The sequence below is a fragment of the Haliotis rubra genome, unplaced genomic scaffold, assembly GCF_003918875.1.
Source record: "Haliotis rubra isolate DU_JTF1 unplaced genomic scaffold, ASM391887v1 Scf878, whole genome shotgun sequence".
Lineage (NCBI taxonomy): Eukaryota > Metazoa > Mollusca > Gastropoda > Lepetellida > Haliotidae > Haliotis > Haliotis rubra.
Window position 1 is genome coordinate 2,349 of NW_025767610.1, and position 25,368 is coordinate 27,716.

A 25,368-nucleotide genomic window follows, 5' to 3' on the forward strand; every position below is an offset into this window, starting at 1 on the left:
ACTGGTAGTGGAGCGAATGCTTATGCCATGGTTACTCACAATAAATATCCGAAAATTGGACAAATTCACACCAACATCGTGGAACACATTCTGTAGTGCTGCAAAACGTCGAAAGAGACTCTGTTTACAACAGTTGAAGAGAGTATATTGATGGTGAAATTGAGTTACCTGGCTGTGACTGTTATGCTCCATTCACTTTAAGGCAAGAGTATTGAACTCTCTGACAAAAAACAACAGCAGACACAGAAACAAAGGGGTGAAACATCAAAGTGTAGCTCACGTTTTGTTGCCTGATAGTGTGACAATACCATCATTGACACAGAAATCTGGGAAATACTACACAATGAAATAACGGGATTTGTTGAATGCACATACGAAAGGAAGTTCAATTAGGCAGACATTTTGTTAAAGACCGATTAAGATGTAAGTGAAACAAAGACTTCTGTGCACCTCTGCCAAGGCTAAACTTTAAAACCTTTTGCCTCTTTGGACAAGAAAACAAGAAAACCAGTGGAAAGCTGTCAGTCTTGAAATCAACACGTGAACTCATTGGACGTTTAAGGATGATTGGTCAGGAGCCGAAGCATACCTCTAGCCGAAGCTCTTCCAAGTACTCCTTGGGACCACTTCCTCTTTCTATTGCAACACCAGAGTGTAGTTTGGTGAAAACAGTCCAAATCCTCTCCTGAGAGAACTTGGGAAAGATTCTGAATATGTAAAAGCAAGTGGTACCTTGTGAGTTGTAACACGGATTACCTACATGCAGCCTGGACGTCCTACAGGCACTTAAGCTAGATAACCTATGACCTACAAAGGAGTTGTATCACCGGGCTAGTCTTGGGCTATATTCTGAGGGTTTTGGAGTCTCTTCAAGGAATTGACTTTGGGTTGACTGGACACATACCCAGCTATTTCAACAAGAACGTAGAGAGAACATAGGAGCTACTGCATAGAACTGCATCTGCACAAGGATCGCTCCGGTGGACAATCGCTTCAAGTGGTACAATTCAAGCGTGAACTGGCACAGTTTTGGTTACAGAATGGCAAAACCCTACGTATGCACATGAACTAAACCGACGGACAATGTTTTTGTAACTCATGGCGAAGCGTGTCACCGACTCAGAGTCAATGATGAGAGAAACCCGATAACATCCGGAGGTGCATACATATGCCGTACTGTGTACAGCACGAGAGCTGATAGTCGCTTACTTCTACATGCAGCGCATGGCAGCCAACCATGTTCTAGCTCGGCAGTAGCATTTTAAGTCGCCAGACACAGATGTTGCCGTAGTTGCCATAGGCGTAAAGCCCTTTCATACCTGTACGATTGATATTCAAAAGCAGGAACAAAACAAAGGAAATACGGTACATCAATCTCACTATTGGGTCTGCTCTTGAGGCTTTGAGATGTGTGAAGGCGATAGGCTATCATGCATTGAGTGGGTGTGATTCAACAAGTGCTTTTTTGTTGGGTGTGTGGCAAACCGAAGGGTGTAAAATGGGTAAAGGCTCACCAAAGGCTTCAGACACAGCATGGCACAATTGGGTAAATCATTTGTAACCGATGAAACTCTATTAAGAGATTGAATCGGCTGTTTGTGTCTATATGGAGGCAAACCCGAAGGTGGCGTCAACAAACTACTTCTTGCGTTGTTTGGGTCGCACTAACAGATCAAGTAATTTACCACTATACGGTGATGCATGTGAGAAACACGATCAACGATGTCAACTTCCAGACCAGCTATTTGGCGGCGTTGTTTAGAAGCAAGAGCAGACGTGGTTTCTCCCACATGGGGAATGGCTGGAGGAAATTGATGGAGACATTATAGTGCACTGGATGGACACCCCAGCAGCTCAAACGTTGTGGTTTGGGAATGTGTTAGCTGCAAATGCCAGAATTGCGCCGGTATCCAAGGTAATATGCAGGGGTCAATTAACTAAGATGCACCGGTGCTTGTCACTGTAATATCAACGAATGTCAGAATCGGCCAAACGCAACTACATATGGATGAAGACAACATTATCTGAAGATGACCAGGATTTTGACTGAGAATCAATCTTGCACATGACAAGTAATTGGACACTGAGTTTGAGGTCAACATTGCCAGATTGGCCCATTGAGCCAAATTTCACCTTCCGGCACCTTGACTCTAAGCGGTTTAAAGTAATCGAATAATAATTTATCCCCATTAGATCAAAATAACCAAGACCCAATTACTAATTTTAGATATTGCAAAAATATTCACTATGGACAGGGTGTTTCGGTGACCAGCCGATTGATAGAATCGGACCAATTCTACCACCCGTCTAGCTGAAGTCCAGAGTCCAAATTTGTGTGATGGGCAAAAGGAACACGGGTTGCAGGCTCCTGGTCCCCTCAACCCTCCAGAATCCACCGACACAGGAAGGCGCAAACGCACGGCCAACAGGTTGCCCAATTCGGTCTTCCGACCAGCAAGTGGGGTGCTGTGGATCAGCCATGCCCCCTGGGCCCACGCGGGGATGGTAAGAACTTTCTCAGCGTTACCCAGCACCCACCACACAGGGGGTGGCTCTGCACGGGTGCCGGCCTGCAAAAGAATCTAGACAATAAAGTGATTTTTAACCACTTCAAATCCCATTCCCAACATGCGAAAATACGTTCCTGTTCGTACGGATTTGACTGTTTGGTCAAGAGCCGAGGAGTACTGTCAATAAGCACAACACATCAACCCTAGCCTGGAACAAAAGCGAAAATCGGTTCCTTTGGTCGTAAAATGACAATATCTCTTAATTCTTTCTGCAAATATAAAGATTCATGTGCCAATCAAAATCAATACAATCAAAATATGTTCGTTTGTTGTAACCTTGATAAAGCAGATCAAATTCATGAATGCATTTTACTTTCCACAGATACCCGTGAAGATCCGGGTTAGAATATTGATCTTTAGTAACCCATGCTCGTCGTAAGAGGCGACTAACGGGATCGGGTGGTCAGGCTCTCTGACCCCACTATTTCTGGCGTAGATCGATGCTCATGCTATTGATCACTGGATTGTCTGGTCCAGATTCGTTTATATACAGACCGCCGCCATATAGCTGGAATATTGCTGAGTGCGGCGTAAAACTAAACTTACTCACTCACGCACTTTCCACAGACAGGTCAATGCTGTTGCGGTGATGATTGGTTGTCTCGCGGGGATTGCCATCATTGGGGGCATTTGTATAGGCGTGTATATTAAATGTGTACTACCTGCAAAACTCCGGAGCCGTGCTGAACCTTGCCCCACTGGTCCGACAGCAAAACATCCTGCTGGTAGGTCTTCTCATAGATGTTACCACGCAATTATCAAAAATATACCACGCCTACAAATAACAATATTTCTAATCAACAGATAATCCGTGTGTGATGGCCAGAGAATATTTGTAATCAACAGATAATCCATGTGTTTGATCATTCTTGGTTTTGCGTTAATAGTTAATCAAAAAAGAAACAGTATTTAAAACTAGAATATATCAGCTTCTTATGGAATGTATGTAATATATATGAATAAAATATTGTTTAGTTTTATCGTAAGTTTCCATTCTATGAGGATTGATGCAGTTCTCAAAAAGACAACAAAAAACCTTATACATAAGTAACTTACGAAAAAGTCAATCCAAACCGTCCAATCAAAGATGATAGGTGTATTTACAATTGCATTTTAGAAGAATGAATATGCCAAGTTTGAATTCATATCCAGAAATATTGATTGATATGACAATAAATCTTACCAAATTGATGAACCCGTGTAGGTCAGGGTTAGAATATTGGCCTTCAGTAACCCATGCTTGTCGTAAGAGGCGACTAATGGGATCGGTTGGTCAGGCTCGCTGACTTGGTTGACACATGTCATCGATTCCCAATTGCGCAGATCGATGCTCATGCTGTTGATCACTGGATTATCTGGTCCAGACTCGATTATTTACAGACCGCCGCCATATAGCTGGAATACTGCTGAGTGCGGCGTATTTTCAACTCACTCACACACTAAATTGAGGTATAATTGTTCAAATGTAGGATTATAATATCACGATTTTCAGCAGTTCGTGAGTACCAACTCAACACTCTCGCCTCCCTCCCGCCGGTCCCCCCATCCGCTCCACTCTCCTGGCAGATCTGGAGCTCCACCCTTCAGTTCATGGGTGTAAAGGCCGCCTCAGTGGATCAGCCAGAACACGAGTGTCACTGAACCACCGGCCTTACTACCATCACCTAATCCCTAATGGCGAAATTCAAGAACATGTCTTTGGTTATGCTTAATATAATGCTATTATCTGACGTACTTTTTCCCCGACTTGATATTTGATCATTGCAAACACAATAATACTGTATCCACAATACGTCTGCTAGTAAAGATTTTTGTACGAAGATGAGTTCTTTATGGCTGTAGAAAGAACGAGGGGTGTGCAGGGTGGGCCAGATAGAACGACGGCGAATTGTTTCAAACACCTAGCATACCCCGTAGATAGTTGACTGATCCATTGTCACGTGCTCCCACAGTCTATAAAGCGCGTATTGCACTAGCGCACCGCTCACACGTGTACTGACTAGCGAACATGATGGACAGCGACGAGGATATGTTTTTGACACAGAGTCGATTTTCTCAGGAAGAACTTGATGTAAGTATGGATGAAGCTCGAAAACATTTACCAGAAACATTTGACATAGAAACAATTCAAGAAAAAGTAAAAAATGCAGTTCCAACAAACACTAAATATAAAAACAAGTGGGCAGTATCGAGCTTTCGAAAATGGCAAAATAATAAACTACTTCTTTCTATCGCTGATAACCTTGTTCTGTCGAAGGAATGCTTAACAACACCAATTTTGAACATGGATTTCGATACGTTAAACGAAGCCCTGCAGTGCTTTGTATTTGAAGCTAGAAAGGAAGATGGCACTAAGTACAAATCGCAATCTGTCTATGGTTTGGTCTGTGGAATACAGGGGTATTTGAGGCGAATGGGCAAATCAATCAATCTATTTGAGGACGAGGCCTTTAAAGGGACTGTTGGGGCGCTTGATGCCGCTATGAAGGAACTTGCTTCTACAGGGTATGGACCGGGAACGCGGGAACAGTGCCAGCCCATCACCATCGACGAGGAAGAAACGCTATGGGGAAAAAGGTATTCTTGGCGACTCAAACCCAGAGCAATTACTTCACACTATGCTATATTTGAATGGCCTACAGTTTGCGCTCAGAGGTGGACAAGAACACAGAAACCTACGTCTGTACAACAAGCCCCACATTACCGGGCCATTCACGGATGACTGCACCGGACGCAGGTACATGCTGTACCGTGAGGATGTATCAAAGGCGAACTCGGGAGGTCTAAAACATAAGAAAGCTGAGCCGAAAATAGTTAAAGCTTTTGACAACCAGCAGAACAAGAACCGTTGTTATGTGCACCTTTGGGAGAAGTATACCTCATTATGGTAAGTGTTTAATGTAATATTGAAGCTACAAATTGAATTTTAATTCAAGAGGTGATTAATGTAATACTTGGATATTTATTAAGTTTTGTTTGACAATGTTCATAATTCATTGTATCGGTCTTTTAAATGTTTAATAAACATTCAAATCCAATTTTTAACAAAAAAATGCATTTAGAATTTTGACGATATTCTCTTTATGTATCGGTCTACAAAAGCTTACAAAACTTAAAATCTTTTTAAACAAAAAATCAGCATTGTTTTCAAGAAATGCCACATTATCTTATGTTTCAGCCCGAAAACCTGCAAACATGATGCTTTCTACCTCGCTCCCCTCAAAATTGTCAAGTCTGACTACTGGTTTATGGCGTCTCCAGTTGGTATCAACACTCTCAAAACCGCGGTTAAAAGGATGTGCGAGAAGGCGGGAATAGCAGGGGAAAAAACAAACCATTTTTTAAGGGTATCGGCTCCGACAAGACTGTTTGATGCAAAAGTTGACGAACAGCTCATATGCGAACAGACAGGTAATACTATTTAACAGAATAGCATAATTAATTTACGCTTTACCTGATAGGTAACGTTTGGGAAATAACGTGCAAGTTTTTGCTATTACTATTCAGAACCCAGTTTGCGCTGCGCACAATGTTACTTTCACTAGTTCATTACATGAGAATGCGCTTTTTTGCATGGCCGACAGACAATATGCTGTCACAGTGTTACATTTTTCCGGTGCTAGGAAAGTTAGGAAATTCACTAGTCTATTTTCGAGGTTATAATTAAATGTATTTTCACTTCCTATATAGGCATTCTTTGCAGAGTACAGGTATTTTATAAAACTGTCATGAGTTTGCTTTTTGTTGAGTATTTTACTAGCTCTTCACTTAAAATGGCTGTGCGATGCACCTGTAAGCATAATCTATGCACGAGTATCTTCCCTGTGAAAGTTATGTGTGTTTTCTTTCAAAACATACAAATCATAATGTAAACTTATCTCTTTTAACGGGTCATCGAAGTTCGGCTGTAAGATCTTACAAAAGAACAAGTACAGAAATGCAAGCAAGCATATCTGATGTTCTCTATGGTAAAACGTCCAAAGGCTGCGATGGGAGAAATGGCGACGGCAGAAAGGATGGTGGTGGCGACGGCAGGAAAGATGGCGATAACGGTGGCGACGGCAGGAAAGATGGTGACAACGGTGGCGACGGCAGGAAGGAAGGCGACAAGCGTTTCTTTTCGTTTTCTTTCAATTTTTCTTTGTGAAATTATTTGGAGAAATAAAAAGACCCCACTTGAGTTAAGTTTATTTTCAGTCAATACAATTTTGATAACTATCATTAGATGTCTTGATGTAAAGTGATAATTCTGTTTTAAGGTCTATCTGCCGTAGATGTATTTGGTAACATTAAAACAACTGTTCTTTCTGCCCGTTCTATCTGCGGTAGAAAGCACTGAGTCGCGTTCTATCTGCGGTAGAAAGCACTCGCCATAAATAGAAATATCACTTTACACTAGGCAATGGAGTATAATGGTCTCGCCCAGTTCTTACTTGCTTGTTTTGGTATAGTGCAAAACAATGGAGTGACGTCACATGAGTTGTATAAGCTTGGTACCAATAAATATACAAAGAACTTTATCCTATTCATACTTTATTCAAGAAGTGTACATCATTACACCACATTATTAATACATGTATTGCGGAAGATCTATTTCTGAGTGAATGCTCGTCTCCAGTTTACTGAACTGCTGGAAAATATACACTTGAAAACTGAAAGGGATCAGGAAAACGTTTGCACAATGAAATACGTCACCACAACACAGCAAGTTGAATTTAAAGACTCTGAACTATAGCACCCGTGTCAAACATATCGACATCGAATAACCATTTCTTGTCTCAGTGGTAGCCATCATAAACAATAGCTGTATGCTTTCTCTCGTTGTTTGAATTGACTAGCATTGATCAAAGCACATAACAATAACAATGATATTATTATGTGAACTTAGCTACGAATTCTGGCTTTACATTTTACAAATGCTGGTTCCTGATCTAGAGCCATCTTTCAGAAATGATTCGGTTCCAATAACATTCTCACCTTTCGATGACATTTCCTCAGAAGAAGCCACAAATGTGCGTGTGTGCGTGCGTGTGTGTCCGTGCGCATATATGTGTGTTTGAGTTTATGAATATTAAATAGTGTATATATGTGAAACAATCCAACAGACACCAACAGACAAATATCTGTCTCGGGGAAAGTAGATTTACTAGGGTGAGTGTGTGAGCTTAGTTTTACGCCGCTTTTAGCAATATTTCAGCAATATCACGTCGGGGGACACCAGAAATGGGCTTCACACTATTTGCCCGTGTGGGGAATCGAACCCGGGTCTTCGGCGTGATGAGCGAACACCTTAACCACTCGGCTTCCATACCGCCCTGCTTTACACTGGATTATATAACCATCATATTTCGATAGATACAATGGACGAACTGTTTTGTTTCGGGGAAAGATGGTGAGCTAATACCTTAGCACATCATGTTTCATCACATCACATCACATACGATCAGAATAGATTGCTCGATGACTCCGTAGGATTGGTGGCTATAAAAGATTGCAGTCGTATATAAAAGCATAAGTAATACTAGTAAAGATCCCTAAAACTCATTGTGATATGAAAAGTTGGCCATAAAAAGTGAAATCTACATTTTACTATACATGTTTACTTATTTCCCTTCAGAAATGCTAAATTATGTCTGTAGAAACATTACAAAAAATGTGAAGCTTCCATACTTTCAATCAAGATGCAGCAGGACAATGTATTCTTGAGGGGGATCATCCTCCATCTATATGCCAGAATGAGTACAATGAATGTCCAGTCCGGTACCTTCGTATTGCATCTCCATAGCGAAGTCCAATCAATCAATCAATCAATCCAATCAAGGGTTGAAAGGCGTGAAGCATTTTGACGGCTTCAGCTATTCTTCCACAAATCAACAATGTACATGTATTTCCAACTAGCATGAATGTCTTTTAGGGAGTGGTAAATGTAACATTATTTATATCTGGGACTACATTTTCTCAGTAAATTACAAATTCCAGTACTCTTTGGGGTTGAATCTAATCCGGGATTCGAACTTTCAGATTTCACTGTCAGAACCAAGTCGCTAGCACACGATGTCAGCGATCTAAACCACTCAGCCATTGGAAGCCAACAAACGATAATGTCATGACATGCTAAAATGTCCACTGAAACAGAGATCTGACGGTTGTTTATTGCCTGCCAGCAAGATAAAAGACCAAATAGCTTCAATAATACAAGGCTTAAGTAAATCATAATGATCAACTGGCACAACGTGTAGTTGCATCTCACGCTATATATGATTCATGGGTGTTTTCTATGTTGGTAGAACTCGTATATTAGTCTTCCATCTTCCTGAACCTGCACGATAATGAATTAGTACAGACTTTCTCTCAATTTCTTTAAGTCGACATGAGCATCAATCTGCATTGGCACATTTGCCACTTCAGATCTATTATAATTATAAGCTCTTTTACAATTATTCAATTTTGCATCTTTAATATGTGATTGAAAACCTTGTAGTAGTACTGTATTCTGGCTCTTAGCATACTGAGTCTGCTGGTGACAATTAATGGGATGCTGGAATGGGCGGACTGGAATATTGTTTAGTATCATCCAGAGAAGAAAGAGGCGACACACTGGTTTACTAGTGTGTTCTGATAGTAAACCTTAGACTAACAACTAGTCTCTGAAATGAACATATTTTACTGAAAAAAGTTCATAGTAAAAAAATATAAAATATAATGAAAAGGAGCCCTGAGACTTTCTTCATTTTCCTGAAGCTGAGGAAATCTAGACTTGCCACATTTTCTAGACTTGTGTGGGCTTTCTTGTGGATATATTTGCTTCAGGGTCTGTACGACAGACTAAGTAAACCTAAACTAAACTATTTATACTTCATTAGAGATACACTGTTCGGATATGATGGCCTTTGTGACACAAAAGTATAAAAAATACTACAATGAAAGCACTCAAATTATTAAAACTAAGGCTCAAATATTTAAAGATACACCCATTTTAATATGTATATCATGTTATTGATTTAATTATCAAAGGTATGAAAGTGAGTGTACTAAAATGTAACATTTCCTTACTCTCTCATACAGACCCTGAAGCAAACATATCCAAGAAAGCCCTTGCAAGTCTAGAATAACGCATCTCTTATCTGGTAAAAAGGGAAAACGTCACGCCTTTGAGTGACACAAAAGCTATGTGTCTGAAAATGAAGAAAGTCTCACATTCTACAGCTGCTGTGTTCAGAAAACAAGTGAACGATTGCCATTCAAGCCGGCAATCTATGCCTGAATGCATGCATGATGCACGTGCATCTCGATTTCAATGTTGTGTTTGTGCGAACTCTTCCCTTTCCACAATCAAAAACATTTCTAACCTCAGTCCGAAAAAAATACTTTATTGGGCAAAACAGGCTATCCGACCACGATTCATGTTTTCCTCAAACTTGACTTCCGGTGCATATTTAAAGAATAAATAGGTTCAAATATTCCATTGATACTTAAATGTCATTTCCAATATTACGACGTTTCTTTTTCCTTTCAGTATATATTTTACATGCGTTTCAGACAACTGATACGCCTATGTACAGACAATTTGAGAATTACAGTTTCACAGCAGTCACAAATGATCAATATGGGAGAACAGCTGAATCTAACAATGCACTTCAAGCATCACACAAATCTGACCTTTGACTGGAATGGTTAACCTTGTGTGGGGTTCATCTTGAGTTCAGGATAACCCCCAAATATTTATTTTTTTAAATATTTTCTGAAAACAAATAATAGTAAACGTTCAAACATAATTTTACATTTTTTAAAAAGTATTAATTTTCAGTGTGTTTATTGGTGCTGTTGTTGCACGCTTCGTCGAAAGCATTTTCAACTTGAAACATTTTATGTGCGCCCCAGACGAATGATAGCCTGCAGACAATGTGAAGTCTGTGTAAAATGTCATTCGACCAAATTAGAAATTCTTTCAGATATTTACAGGTTGCCGCCATACAGCTGGAATATTGCTAAGTACGGCGTTAAACAACAAAGAAACCAAACTTTAGAGAACTGACTGTATTTTCTATAACAATGGTCCTCAAGCGTTTCGTCGCACCCCTACGATCGAAATATGGATTGCTTGAGGGTGGGTCTAGTTAAAGAAAGAAAGAGTGAGTGAGTAAGATTAGTTTTACGCCGCACTCAACAATATTCCAGCTATATGGCGGCGGTCTGTAAATAATCGAGTCCAGACAATCCAGTGATCAACAGCATGAGCATCGGTCTACGCAATTGTGAACCGATGACATGTGTCAACCAAGTCAGCGAGCCTCCTGTTAGTCGCCTCTTACGACAAGCATGGGTTACTGGGGATCAATATTCTAACCCTGATCTTCACGGATAAAGAAAGAAAGAAAGAAGCAAGGAGTGAGTGAGTTAAATTTGTGAATTGCATCTTTCTTTCTAAGAAATACAGTAAATAACTCTAGTGTGTTTACATACACACTCATCACGCAGATTACACCTGATATCAGCTGATTGCCTTGATGTAGGTAGGAGTCGATGGGGTAGCCTAATGGTTAAAGCGTCCGCTCGTCACACCATAGACCCGGTTTCGATTCCCCACATTGATACAATGTGTGAAGCCCATTTCTGGTGTCCCCAGTCGTGATATTGCTGGAAAAGTGCTAAAAGCGGCGTTAAACCTCCTCACTGATGTAAGGTGCAACTTCGTGTGTTTGGAAGAATTAGGACATTTGAGGACTGCCGACCAAACACAAACATTTTTGGCACACTTAGCGCCGTTATACTGCGATAGCGTAGGTCCTATGATTCTACTGGGGTGATCCGTAAAGTACTTATTACAGGGGCGGTTGGGTAGCCTCTTGGTTAAAGCGTTCGCTCGTCACGCCGAAGACCCGGGTTCGATTCCTCACATGGGTACAATGTGTGAAGCCCATTTCTTGTGTCCCCCAGCCATGATATTGCTGGAATATTGCTAAAAGCGGCATAAAACTAAACTCACTCACTCACTTATTCCAGGTCTTCATGACCTACCTGTGATAATGTCGCTACTACGTTAACAAACACCCCAACGAACTGACTTTTCTCCTTGCGTCCCAATGCTAAACGCAATCAATGAGTGGGTTAGTGAGTTTAGTTTTACGCCGCTTTTTTGCAATACTCCAGCAATATCACGACGGGGGACTCTATCAATGGGCCTCACACATTCTACCCATATAGGGAATCAAACCCGGGCCGACGAGCGAAGGCTTTAACCACTAGGCTACCACACGGCTCCTACCGGCAATCACGTGTACTTACTGTCATTGTATGTACACACGTGAACCCTTTATCCTGGAAAATAAATACAGATAGTAGTGACTGAACAAATAAGTGTATCTAAGTGTCAGACATGGTTGTAACTGAACAAGTAGAGTTTAGCTCGGGATAGTAAGGACGTACAGGCCTCAGTGCACCGAAGAAATTGACAGTCAAATTTACATTAAGAAATGAGAAACTTTAGCCATGGCCATCATAGGCTTAGCCCTCCTCCATAAACGTACATATATACAAAAAGTAGGGGAACCTGAACTTTCAATTTGGTTTGGAAGCATAAGCGTTAACAAACGTTTCAAAGACAGATATCTTATGAACGCACCACCATTTCTCTTTATCACCACACCTAAACACAACGCATGGGATGCACGTCCACAACGCAGTAGCCCCACGCATGGGTGTCATTCTTGATGAAGAAGGTCGATATATCTCTGTACACCATTAATTTTGACAATCATCTTGCAACATAGTTGTTAGTGTTTGTTTCTTTGAAATTGAAAATCGTACACAAGCAGATTTCACGTCATACACCAATCATCTTTCAAGAGCGATTACTGTACAAACAACTATGGTCATAAGGAAGTGCAAGTGGTGATGCTCTCTCGAAACATTCATTATTATCATATCATCATTGAATGACTTCAATATATCTGCCAACCTTTTCAATCGTAATTTAAAAATGAAGTTCCCCTACTTTATGTATGTATTCGTTGATATTCCCCAGCACTTTGCAATGTTTCATGCTTTAGTCCGCCAAGTATCTATTTTCACCCCTTGCCACTGCACTACTATAAACGCACATACAGTACAGCCAGAAATTATTGAGAATTTATGATTGTAATTTTTTTTAAATTTCACTCATTACTCACGTATTAAATGTGAATATTAGCAGAACATAACTCCAGATTCAAAGACAGGTGAACAGTTAGTATTTTGTCAAGTCACCATGGGCAGCAATGCAGGCTTCAATGCGGCGGGGCATACTACTGATCAAAGAAGTTAGAAAGTCGTGGTCCATGCTGTCCCAATATCGGACCACCTCTTCTTTCATTTCAGCAATATTTGTCAGATTTTTCTTATTGACACTTTCCTTCATAAGTCCCCAAACATTTTCTATTGGATTTAGGTCAGGGTTATAGCTTGGCCAACCTAATAATGTCATATTTTGGGTCCGAAACCAGGCCTGTGAATGCTGTGAACGATGTTTTGGGTCGTTGTCCTGCTGGAAAATCCAATAAATGTCCATAGAACACGTGAGCAGATGGAAGTAAATGTCCCTCGATAAAAATCTGTGTACCGCTCAGTGTTCATATTCCCTTCAAATACACAGAGGGGCGTTGCCCCTAACACAGATATGCCACCCCACAAGTTAAATTTCGGACTGTACTTTGGGCGCTGATAGAAAGGTTTTTCAGTTTGTTTGGTCCAGAATTTCAGTGTATTAGGAAACAGCCACACAGAACTTTCATCTGAGAAAATCACATTGTCCCAGTTAACATTTCTATGCTATAAGCACCAGTTCAACCTTCGCTCCTTTTGTTCAAGGTTTCATGATCGGTGATGGAATTCCTAGACTTTTCTGCCAACCCATTGCATGCAGCTCAGTTCTAATTGTCTCCTTACAGACAGCCACAGTTCCTCTATCAATCATATCCAGCCTTAAGTTTTCTAAACTCCTTCATTTGTTTTTAGAAACAAGAATACCAAGCCGCCTCCTGTCGTCGACAGTCAATTTTCTGGGCCTACCTGCGCCTCCCTGGTGCTCAATGCCATATCCATTTGCAATATTTTTCAAAACACGATAAACAGTGGACAAAGGGATGCCTGTTCTACTTGAAACCACTTTAGCTGATCTGATGTCCTTGTTATAATACTCTAAAATCAACTTCCTCTTCTCTAAATCATCCATACTAAGGATCACTGAATATGTCGTCTGCTAGCAAGTAAACAAAGGGGGACAACTCTTCACAAACAAATGGAAAAGGATTAACGGAGTTGTCTCTCTTGAATGAAACCAAGCACTTGAAAGCTGGTCAAGGTTGTTTATATTAGAAATCCAATTAAACATATTCCTAAAATTCTCAATAATTTCTGGTCATACTATACAACGGAAACCTGATAAGTAAAATTTCAAGGGACTCTCCAAAATTGTTTGCTTATCAGGTATTTTACTTATCCAAACTTATCAAAACCTGCAAATGACAACCATATGCGTGTATATGTATACAGCAGAATACATTTATAATACAAAGTAATATAAATCAAACAAAATCAAACGAAATATTTCAGTCACAGTCTAGCTTCCAACTCCACAAAAGCTGTCATGTTTAGCTGGAGACTGACGCGCGCCCCTCATGTCGGATTATGTGGTGATCGCTAATTTAGATATCCGGTCTTTTGTATATTTGTTACCCGACATTGCTTAGAAGACACAATAACTGTGTCCATACACTTATCAGTAACTGTCAACATTTCACACAGACAAAATCAAATCATGTATCGACCATATACCGACGTCACTTTACTTACTGCATACCCTAGGACATCTCAGCAAAGTCCCAAACAGTCAACATATGCGAAAAGGTAAGCAAATCCTGCTCAACTGCCCTTTGCACAGCAAACACATGCAAAGTCAAGTCAAATATTCACTTGCAAGCAAAACGGAAATATATCGTTCACGTTGAGAAAGGATAACACTGATGATCTTAGAGACATCTTCCCTCATTTAACTGAAGTGGATTTCATAAAGCTTAGCCATCGCCACAGTGATAGTGAGTGAATGTTGTTTTATGTCGCTTTTAGCAATATTCCAGCAATATCACGACATGGGACACCAAGAATCGGCTTCACACAGTGTACCCATATGGGGAATCGATCCCGGGACTTCAGCGTGACGAACTGACGCGCCACGGCGATAAGTAACGCAGGAAATCATAAACACTGATTGACTGGACGAATTAGGTCCAACCAGTACTGCACAGTTTACACACTTTCATGGACATTGTAGATGGATCAAATTTATGTACTTGAATCTTGTAAACGGAGCAAGCGACCACCTGGTATCATCACTATTCGATATCAGTTAATAATCATAATATTGTTAAAAGCGGCATAAAACCATCCTCACTCACTCTATCACTGAAATGTTTGGTCCCCGACATATACCTGGAATATTACGGAGCACCAAGTTAAACAAACAACAAACAAATACGCAAACAAACAAATACAAATAAATTTATCGTTCTTGAGTGAGTGAGTGAGTAAGTGAGTGTGATTTTAAGCCGCTTTTTGCAATATTCCAGCAATATCACGGCCGTGGACACCAGAAATGGGCTTCACACGTTGTACCCATGTGGGGAGTCGAACTAGGGTCTTCGGCGTGACGAGCGAACGCTTTAACCACTAGGCTACCCCACCGCCACTATCGTCCTTGAACAATGTTCTTTGCTGGAACAGTTACAAGTGCAATGTATTATTAGGATAGAAGAACGTGAATGTAACTTTTCGTTCATTTGAAATCGTTATTGAATAATGTCGGATATAACGTTTTTCATTGTATGGTAGGTGGGTATTTGGTTTTGGATGCGCTTTATCTGATCATGGCATGGTAGACAGTATACTGCGTAGGTCGTATGTGGATTAACTAAGCCTGCGCAATATAGCTTTGAGCATAACTGCCCCAATAACTTTATCTTATAGATACGTATTGCTTTTATCCTAGTTTTGTCAAATAATCTTGCAAAAAATTGTTTGCACAAAACACAGCTATGAACTGAACAACTAAAATAGAATGCTTGAAACGTCAACATTGCACAATGTATCCCGAATTGCATTTTGTCCAAGATTCGAAATATGCAGTTCCGTCTTTCCTTGCGATATCTTTCCCTCCATGGTAACACAGATACGCCAGACAATCAGAACATATAAGAGCCGTGTAACTAGCAAACTGACTCACTTGGTCTGCCGTCAGTGTTCAAAATGGCCGCGAATATTCTGTTGCCCTTATGGATATTACTTAGCTGTGTAATAGGTACGTCAGAACACTTTTTATCTGCTCATTTCACGGTATAAACGGTATTTGAAATGTTTGACAACTGCAGAATTGAATACTTTGATGAATGTGCTTTACTGGGTTTGCGTGTGATTCGCCATGGACATGTTTGACAACTAATGTCCTACTTCCTTGAGAGGCATTTTAGAAGTTGTATAGATGAAGGAAAACCAAGTTCTATTGACAGTCAACTTCTTTATTGCTATGAGTGCAGCACTCATTCTAACGAGGCAGATTGCAGGACACAAGGACGCCTTTAATCTGATTTTACCTGTACTAAAGTACACATTGATTCAGTGAGAGATCCATCATGCCATGCTAACGAGTAAGATTAGAAATTTGATTCATAGATCGGACATGCTAACGAGTAAATTAGAAGACATACGGACATCATTACTCTGATTTTACCTGTAAAAATGTACAATTTGATTCAGTGAGAGATCCAACATGGCATTCTAACGATGGTGATTACAAGACATAAGGGCGTCATTTTTCTTTGTGTTCTTCAGATGCACTAGCTGAAACTTGCTACAGGGAGGACGAGTCATTCACCTGTATTTTGGGATGTTGTGAGGACGAAAATTATGTTGACTGTTGTTTGGGTAACGGGTAAGTAATGATCAACATTATGTGTGCGCGTGTGCCTGTGTGCCTGTGTGCCATCGTTTAACGACCTTTTGAAAGGGTACTTCAGTTGTTTGTCAACGGTATTTTAGACGTCAAGCGTTATTATGGTAACCGTGAGCATCTTTTTGTTGTTGACATCCAAATGGAAGCGACGCAGCAACTCAGTCCCAGTGCCAACCCGGCTATTGTTTGGCCGGGCTGAATATCATACTGTAACACTATCTTCACTCCAAATATAAAACGACGAGTTCCCACAGAATCCCTATTACTGTTAACTTAACTGATGATATTATAATGGAAATAGATGGTTTTTTTCTTCAAAACAGGTCAAGGTAAATGGAAAGGCAGTTCGGTAAATGTTAGATAGGTCGTGACTAATTAAACTGATCCTTGACTGGTTTCAGGGAATTTAGAAAATGAGTTTCGACTTTCCTTTCCAAGGAACAGGTTTTTATCCATAAAGTCGTATGCTTCATTATTGATTCCCAACTTCTAGAATGCCAATAAAATAATCAGTTGAAACCTGTTCTCGTGGGTTTAGTCAAAGTGGTCAATGTTTGATGGCTGTATCACTTCTCACTAGTTGGCCATAGATGAGTCATCATTAGTGAAATTTCCATAGACTTACATGTTAATTAACTGTTGAAAGTATAATTTTCATAAATTGAGTAGAAGTCATTTTATTTTGATATTTGGCAAACATCTTGAAAATCATCTTCAGCTACGCGTACAAAATTTTCTTTCATATTTCCGTTGATTAGTTATCGAATGACACCTGATTAAGTACAACTTAATTTTAATCTATCCCCTAGAAAGCCATGTTAAACCTGATTGGTACGTCTAATATATGTTGTTTAAATAGTTGCAGTTTTCTTAATAATCATCGGAAAATTGAATGGGATTTATGTATATGTAGCTGAGATGATTTCCTAGATAGTAGAAAAGTACTGAAAGCAATTGGGACTGAAACTAAAGTTATGAAAATTATTCTTGCAGCAGTTAATTAACATGTAAGTCTATGGGAATTTCACTAATAATGACTTACTTATGGCCAACTACTGTAGCTGTCCTCATACGTGAAGCTGACGGGCCGTTCAATTACTGAAACTCTGTTCACAGGAAGTATGAGGGTCGGTCAAAAAGTAGCCCGCCTCACCTAAAACTGATACAAATTCAGCTGTTTTTATGTTTTATTTTTCTACATTTTATCTGTCAACTCAATGAAATTGGTTTTGCTATGTTTCAGCCTCACGATTGGTTTGACCTTTTATCTTGGTATCCCTCAAGACGCAAAATCTGCGATTAATGCATCACAAAATTCAGGAAACAAAATATGCAGAAACATTTTGTGTGTTTCAGTTAGGTAGAGGTCTGCTAGAATCAAACTTAGATTTTAAAGTGCATAAAAAGCAATTTGAAACTACAATGTACAATATGACAGATCGTTTCTCATTTTCTGCATTGTTTCTGGAAATATTTCACCCCAATGTATTGTGATCACTAATACCTCGTTAACCACATTACCCACATTGCTTGGGATACAATGCTGGGATACAATGCTTAGGATTCAATGCTTAGGATTCAATGCTGGGGATACAATGCTTAGGATTCAATGCTGAGGATACAATGCTGGGGATACAATGCTGGGGATACAATGCTGGTAATACATTGCTGGGGACACAATGCTGGTGATACAATGCTGGGATACAATGCTTGGGATTCAATGCTTAGGATTCAATGCTGGGGATACAATGCCGAGGATACAATGCTGGGGATACAATGCAGGGCATACAATGCTGGGGATTCAATGCTGGGGATACAATGCTGAGGATACAATGCTTGGAATACAATGCTGGAGATTCAATGCTGCAAGTTGGACACAGTCTATTCAATCAGTCCAGATTTTTATCGCCTTGATGTCGATGGGGATACAATGCTGGGGATACAATGCTTGGGACACAATGGATACAATGCTTATGATTCAATGCTTAGGATTCAATGCTGGGGATACAATGCCGAGGATACAATGCTGGGGATACAATGCTGGGGATACAATGCTGGGGATACAATGCTGGGGATTCAATGCTGGGGATACAATGCTGAGGATACAATGCTTGGAATACAATGCTGGACATTCAATGCTGCAAGTTAACTTGGATAACCCCTGACACAGTTTACAAATTATCAGTCAGTCCAGATTTGTATCCCCTTGATGTCGATTGTAACGGAACGTTGTCAGTATGATCTTTAAACTTCAGGTATGTCAGGAACAGGGATCGAATCGTCAAGAACGTGTGTTTGAGGGACAGACTGTATTGTAGTACTTCCTTGACGAGAAACCAATGTCAAGTCGAAACTACAACAACTGCATCATGTGCCCTTCCTCGATATTGTTGAGCGGCCTCAACACTATCAATAACTCGTGTACACAAGCTTGACCGGAAAGGTCACCACGATAAAACAGAAACACATGCCTCACTGTTACACTGTTTCTGGTGAAACAGGATATCTGTCAGTTTATATCTAAACATATCAGCTTTGATTCACCTCATGTTTACAGTGTAGATTATGCATGCAATGCTGTCACACCCTACGTATTTCCAAAATTCCGGGGCGGTGGAGTAGCCTAGTGGTTAAAGCGTTCGCTCGTCACGCCGAAGACCATATGAGTACAATGAGTTGAGCCCATTTCTGGTGTCCCCTGCCGTGAAATTGCTGGAATATTGTTAAAAGCGGCGTAAAAGCATATTCACTCACTCACTTTTAATCATTATTATTATCATTTCAGAGCCAGCATTGGTATCATCTGCACATGCGTGGCAGTTGTCCTGAGTTGCATAGGAGCATGCTTCCGACAATTTCGAAGAAGAAATAACCTGAGCGAGGATGATAACACTCAGGGCCCTTCCGTTACAGTGGTTACAAACACCACAAGTATGGATACTTTCCACGCATCTATGTACCTTTGTTACACCAAAGGAAAACTGAAGCGCAAATAGGGCTGCGCAACAAAGACTAAAATGACTATATGCGAGAGAAGCGAGCAAAGCTTGGCAAAGTACTTCCCTCGCTTCGGTTCGAAAAATAGTCTTAATATCAAAATAACATATCGCCACTATCAAAGGTAGACACCCATTTCCTCACAGAGTTGTGCTCTCATATGTCTGACCTCATATTTAATAATTACTCACCTAGAATATATTTAATTTAACATTTTAACAGCGTCACTCGTGGCATGTCAAATCGTTCTTCGCCTCCATTACCCATGCCAGCTTCCGGTTCAACGGAGTGAAGGAACAAGAATAAGCAGAAATTGAAAAGAAAGATCATATTACCTAATTTTACCGTCAAACCGTTGGAGATTGTTTTTCTTATCTTCCGTCGTTATTGTTAGAATGTTCGTAACACTTATTCTACTGGCAAAAGGAGAAGAAAAAAACAACACACTTTTGTTGTACTGGGTGATGAAGCAAGGAAGGTAACTCCATAAGTATTACATATGACGGACATATGACTCAGCAAGTATATTTAGATTTCACTCCCCTGTTCCTTCACTTCGTTGCGCCGGCAGAGGTAATGGAAGCGAAGAAGGATTTGATGTGCCTCGGCAATGAGTGGCGCTTAAAATGTTGAATTAACTATATTTTGATCATCAATATGAGGTTGGAAATCGTGAGAGCACAACCCTGTTCGGAAATAGGTGTCCACCTTTGTTGGTGGCGATATTTTATTTTGATATTATAAATATATTTTTCGAACCGAAGCGAGGGAAGTACGTTGCCAACCTTTGTTCGCTTCGCAATTGGGTGGTCTGGTCATTTTTTCTCTGTTGCACAACCCTATTTGCGCTACAGTTTGCCTGTGGTTAAAATTTCCTTAGGGGCTTGGAATTTGTTGTGTAGAGATTGGCGACAGAAAACCATGGGTTCGAATCCCAGATTTGCTATGCTAATGTTTGTTGGTTTATTGGCACCATACGCATACTCATTGGGTCATCTACGTGTACGTCGTGTAACGTCGCCAACCTTTGCATCATTTTCCTCCTCCATGTAGTTGTCACGCACTGATATAGCTGAAATATTGTTCAAAGTGAGTGAGTAAGTGAGTGAATGAATAAGTGAGTGAGTGAGTTAGTGGGTGGGTGTGGTTTGGGTGAGTGAGTGAGTGATTGAGTGAGTGGATGGGTGGTTGGTTGATAGTAATTGAGTGAGTGGGTGAGAAAAGCACGAAGTGATACGCATCTCAGAAGTTTTACCACTTCGGTGAGACCAACGAGCAATGTATGGTGTTGGAACATGGAAACCTTAACAAGGCAAAATGGGATTCGACACCCGATTCGACATTCATAGATTTCTGGCGTGCCCAACACAATGAATTGCGTCGCCTTAGACGACTGGGCATCCAAGCTGTCCAACTTAGAATCTCGGACCAATCGCTTCAATTGTTTAACAACCCCATAACATGTTCCTCTAAAGCTGTTATCTACGAATGTATGAAATCTCATTATGATATCTCTTTACTGGAACGTAAATTAGGAACAAAGCACTGTAATATTTTAATCAAATTTAAAACCGCCAACCATAAATTACCTATTAAAACAGGTGGCTGGGAAAATATTCCCTCAAAGAAACGATTCTGTCAGTCATGTCCCTCCCAACTCGGAGATGAGTTTCATTATTTATTTCAATATAATAAAATTACTGCTTCCAGAAATATGTTTTTAAAGAATTATTATGTAAACAACCCTAACTATTATAAAATGTCAACCCTATTTGAAACTCATAATATGAAGCAATTAAGAAATCTATGTAAATTTATTTCCATTATAATGTCTGTCAACATGACATGATTAGTTTACCTGTACATAATTGCTGGATTTGTTTCAAGCCATAGCCTAAAAGTGATATATTTTTGAAAAATACCCCCATGATGCTTTGCATATTTGTAAACTTATGGTTATAAAAAGGATGATTGATTGATTGATTGAATGCTAGAGCATAATACCAACATTAAAGTATAATGAACATGGAAATTCAAACTTGTATCTGTCACAAAAAGAAATCCAAATTAAGCTTGATGTTTCAGAAATACTCCGAAGGTTATATCCCTGATTGATCTTTTACAAGATAAATGAAGCAATAACATAACTTTAATTTATAAAACAGTCTGATCTGAAACCCGTGTAAATTTGTCTATTTGCAGTGCAGGGCGCCTACGGTAACCAACAGATGTCACAGTACCCTCCCCCCGCCTACCCGGGACCCCCAACAACCGCACCCTACCCGGTTGCCCCTGCAGCCTATCCCCCAAAGTACTGACACATCGCGGAGGAGATGAAGTGGGGAATCCCCTTGGCTGAAGGAAGCAGGACATGAAGCACACGGTCATTAGATATAATCATCACAGGGCGTGTTTTTTAAAACAAATTTTCACAAAATTCCGGGGGGTGGGGGGTGGGGGTTGGAATGATCTCAGAATTATTTGATAGACAGGTACAATATGCACAGAATGTATTATTTGACATACGTATTTAATGTTTCGTAAGAATGGACGGATTTATATTCATCATGCAGCTTGTTTATATATTTGTGGATCTCAGATCTATCTGTTTGACAAGTACATAACATAAAATGTAATGCGCAACGGATATTAAATATTTTGTTGAACGAATGGACGGATTCATATTGTATTCATCATACAGCATGTTTGCAAGTTTATGGCTCTGAGAGCTATCTGAATGACAAGTACATAGCACATACAATGTAATATGCTACAGATATTGAATATTTTGTTGAAAGAATTGACGGATTCATTCTGTATTCATCATATAGCATGTTTGTAAGTTTATGGATCTGAGAGCTAACTGACTGACAAGTATATAACACATCCAGTATGATACGCAAAATATATTAAATATTTTGTTGAAAGAATTGATGGAGTCGTAATCATCGTGTAACTGCACACTGTAAAGCTTTCCATACGTGTAATCTTATAGTTATGAATTAATGATTAACGTTGTTTCGTAGGATCTAACAATGTCTAAACACAGGGTTTGGTTGTTTTAGGGGAGAACTTTTCACAATAAAATGCATTTTTATTAGTATCTTGTTCTGTTTTTGTTTCGAGACATGGTTGGCCAAACAGTCATGGCTGAGTGGGTCGTGTTAGTTACGGATCTAGGTTCAAGTTTCTGTTTCTCTCTGATCACAGTCCTTGGCTTGTCGGAGCCGTAGCTATACATGTGTCTGTTTGGTTCCTAGAATAGTACTCCTCGTAAGCATTCAGGATAGAATAGGTCCTTGGTGATCTACCTTCAGTTGTTGGCAATCTATGGCCGGTTTTATATTGTATTGTTATTGATAAGTAAAATATTTTAGATTTAATTACTAGTCTTAAATTTATTCCTGTGATAATCTAATTGTTTTACTGTCCTTCGTCGACAGGTGTTTTATAATGTAATTGTGTTTATTGTTAATTTATAACTTTTTAAGTCACAATATGGCTGAAATATTGCCGATGTGACTATACATTTTCACTCACTCACTCACTCACTTGACTACTGAAGATCTTGGTTAGAATTGTTCTTCAGCAACCCATGCTCGTCGTAAGAGACGACTAACGGGATCAGGTGCCCAGACTCGCTAGCTTGGTTGACGCATGCTGTTGTATTCCAGTAGCGCAGATCGATGCTCATGATGTTGATCACAGGATTGTCTGATCCAGACTTGATTATTTACAGACCACCACATGTAGTTGGAATAATGCGGAGCGCGGCGTTAAACAACAAACAAAAACAAAATAAACAGAATAGGTCCCCAAGCGTATCATCGTGTCGATCGAAATATGATTGTTGGAGGGTCTGTCTAGTTAAAGAAACGAATGAAGTTTGAGGTCAGGGATAATGTATTGACTTTGAACTTTAAAAAATTCTAGCGGAGACGCTTTATACTCTCTCGAAATACTTGGGCTCAACACAAACTATCTGGGGTGAGATAACGTGTATGTGTTTCTCGAATGTAAGACACCAACTCGATCCTGTTAGTCGCCCCCACCCCTGGGTATTGTTAGTGCACTGATTCACCTCAAGTGTCTGGCTGATGAAGGCATTAATACTAAAGGTAAATATTTACCCACTGCACATATAGACGGTGGTTTCTACCTTCTATCTTACACTGCCGAGCGCGTTTCAACTTCCAAGTTGTTCATGTGTTTATATTGACGCCTAATGCTGTAACTTTTATGGCACAAATTCTTTCCTTTTTAGCGACATTTTCCATCAGTTTGTCTATTATCAAATCTTTTCGAATATTTTCTGGAAATTTCGAGCATTTTATATTTACATCAAGTTTTCTTAGAAGGAAACTTGAAATGACGAGAAAATAATCGAAGCAGCGAGAAAAATAATCGAAAAAACGAAATGATATTTTTTTAAAGAATCTTGAAGTAACGAGAAAATAATCGAAATTTCGAGAAAATAAGTTATATAACGAGAACATGTTTGAGGCAAAGAGAAAATAATCGCAATTTCAAGTTTTTAGAAAGAAACATGAAGTAAACATAAAATACCCCAAATTACGAGACAATAATTGAAATAACGAGAAAGTACAAATGAGCAGATAATACATGCTGCAAAAGTGGCATCATGAGGCTTTTGTTTGCATTAAATAATGTCATTATTCGTAGGATATAAGGCTGCCTAAAAAGAGTAAAATGTTTCTCGGGCACATTTTTTTCAAAAGTGACGAGGGCGGTCGGACTTTCTTTTTACTTTTTGATGGAAAAGAAAGTGACGAGGGAGGAACACATTTTTATTTTTTCTCTCAGAAATACAGCTTGGGGAGTTTAGCACGTGTTTAATGAGTTGTAGATTCAGTCAAGCATATCGTCAACTCTTCTTTGTTTGGCCCAAAGGCTCTGTCTCCTCTTGTTTCCATGTTTGTGGATATTGGAGCCAGGAACACACATAGGGTAACTCTCTTTTGCAGGATCCTCACCTACCAGAACATGAGTGACAATACTGTCAGTTCTAGGAGTACTGCCATCAACAGCTTTCATGTCTTTGAGTTCAGTTCCACATGTATAGCCAAAGAGCTGAATAAACCGAGTATTTTTATGATTGGTTATTTTATCAGTGTGTCAATGAATAAATAGATCATTATTCATAATTTACAAATATCCCTAACTATTTTTGTCCAGTATATTTATCATTTTATCATCATTTAATAGGTGTTAAACAATGTACAATCTTGACATACCTGAAATCATATCAAGTCTCTGAATATCTGTGAGAAGTTGGTCATTTTTCATGGTTCCAACTATGTGCTCGTAGTTTTCTGGTATGTTGTAGTTGAAGAAATGTGAAAACATTTCTGGTATATAACAAGACCTCTCATCCATCTGAACTCTTTGAGGATCAATTTTCCATAGAATATCAGTCATAACATTAACAAAACGACCCCAAGAGTGTCCAGATTTGTGTCAACCTACATTGTAAACTTGCAGAAAAGTTATGAAGTCATTAGGGAGTGTTTTCTTCATGTTTTACCCTTTAAACTGCAACTTTGGTGGTGTGGATAATTTATTGGAATCCATCAAATAACGAAATGCACACTTTGAGTTTGACGTGTGAGTTTAAGTCAGCTAGTACAAGAACTGCCATCCCCGTAACAGGCAGAAGTACTAAATTTAAATTTGGTCGAGGTACCAATGAATATGAAAAATCTTCCGAAATTAGCAACTACATTTGTCACCCTCGCAGTTACAAATATGTCGTCAAACGAATCTAGTTTCGATTTGGCCACACAACATGTCAGATTCAAA

General features: G+C 39.6%; 1 protein-coding gene across 1 annotated transcript; it reads left to right on the top strand.

The window, feature by feature from the left end:
• The first annotated feature begins 15,787 nt into the window (after positions 1-15,787).
• LOC124263295 lies at positions 15,788-22,645 on the top strand. The gene is made up of 4 exons (XM_046697881.1): positions 15,788-15,900; positions 16,431-16,530; positions 19,337-19,482; positions 21,751-22,645. Exons 1-4 carry the CDS (start codon positions 15,849-15,851, stop codon positions 21,864-21,866), a joined length of 414 nt encoding a protein of 137 aa, XP_046553837.1. The 5' UTR covers positions 15,788-15,848; the 3' UTR covers positions 21,867-22,645.
• Positions 22,646-25,368: the final 2,723 nt, after the last annotated feature.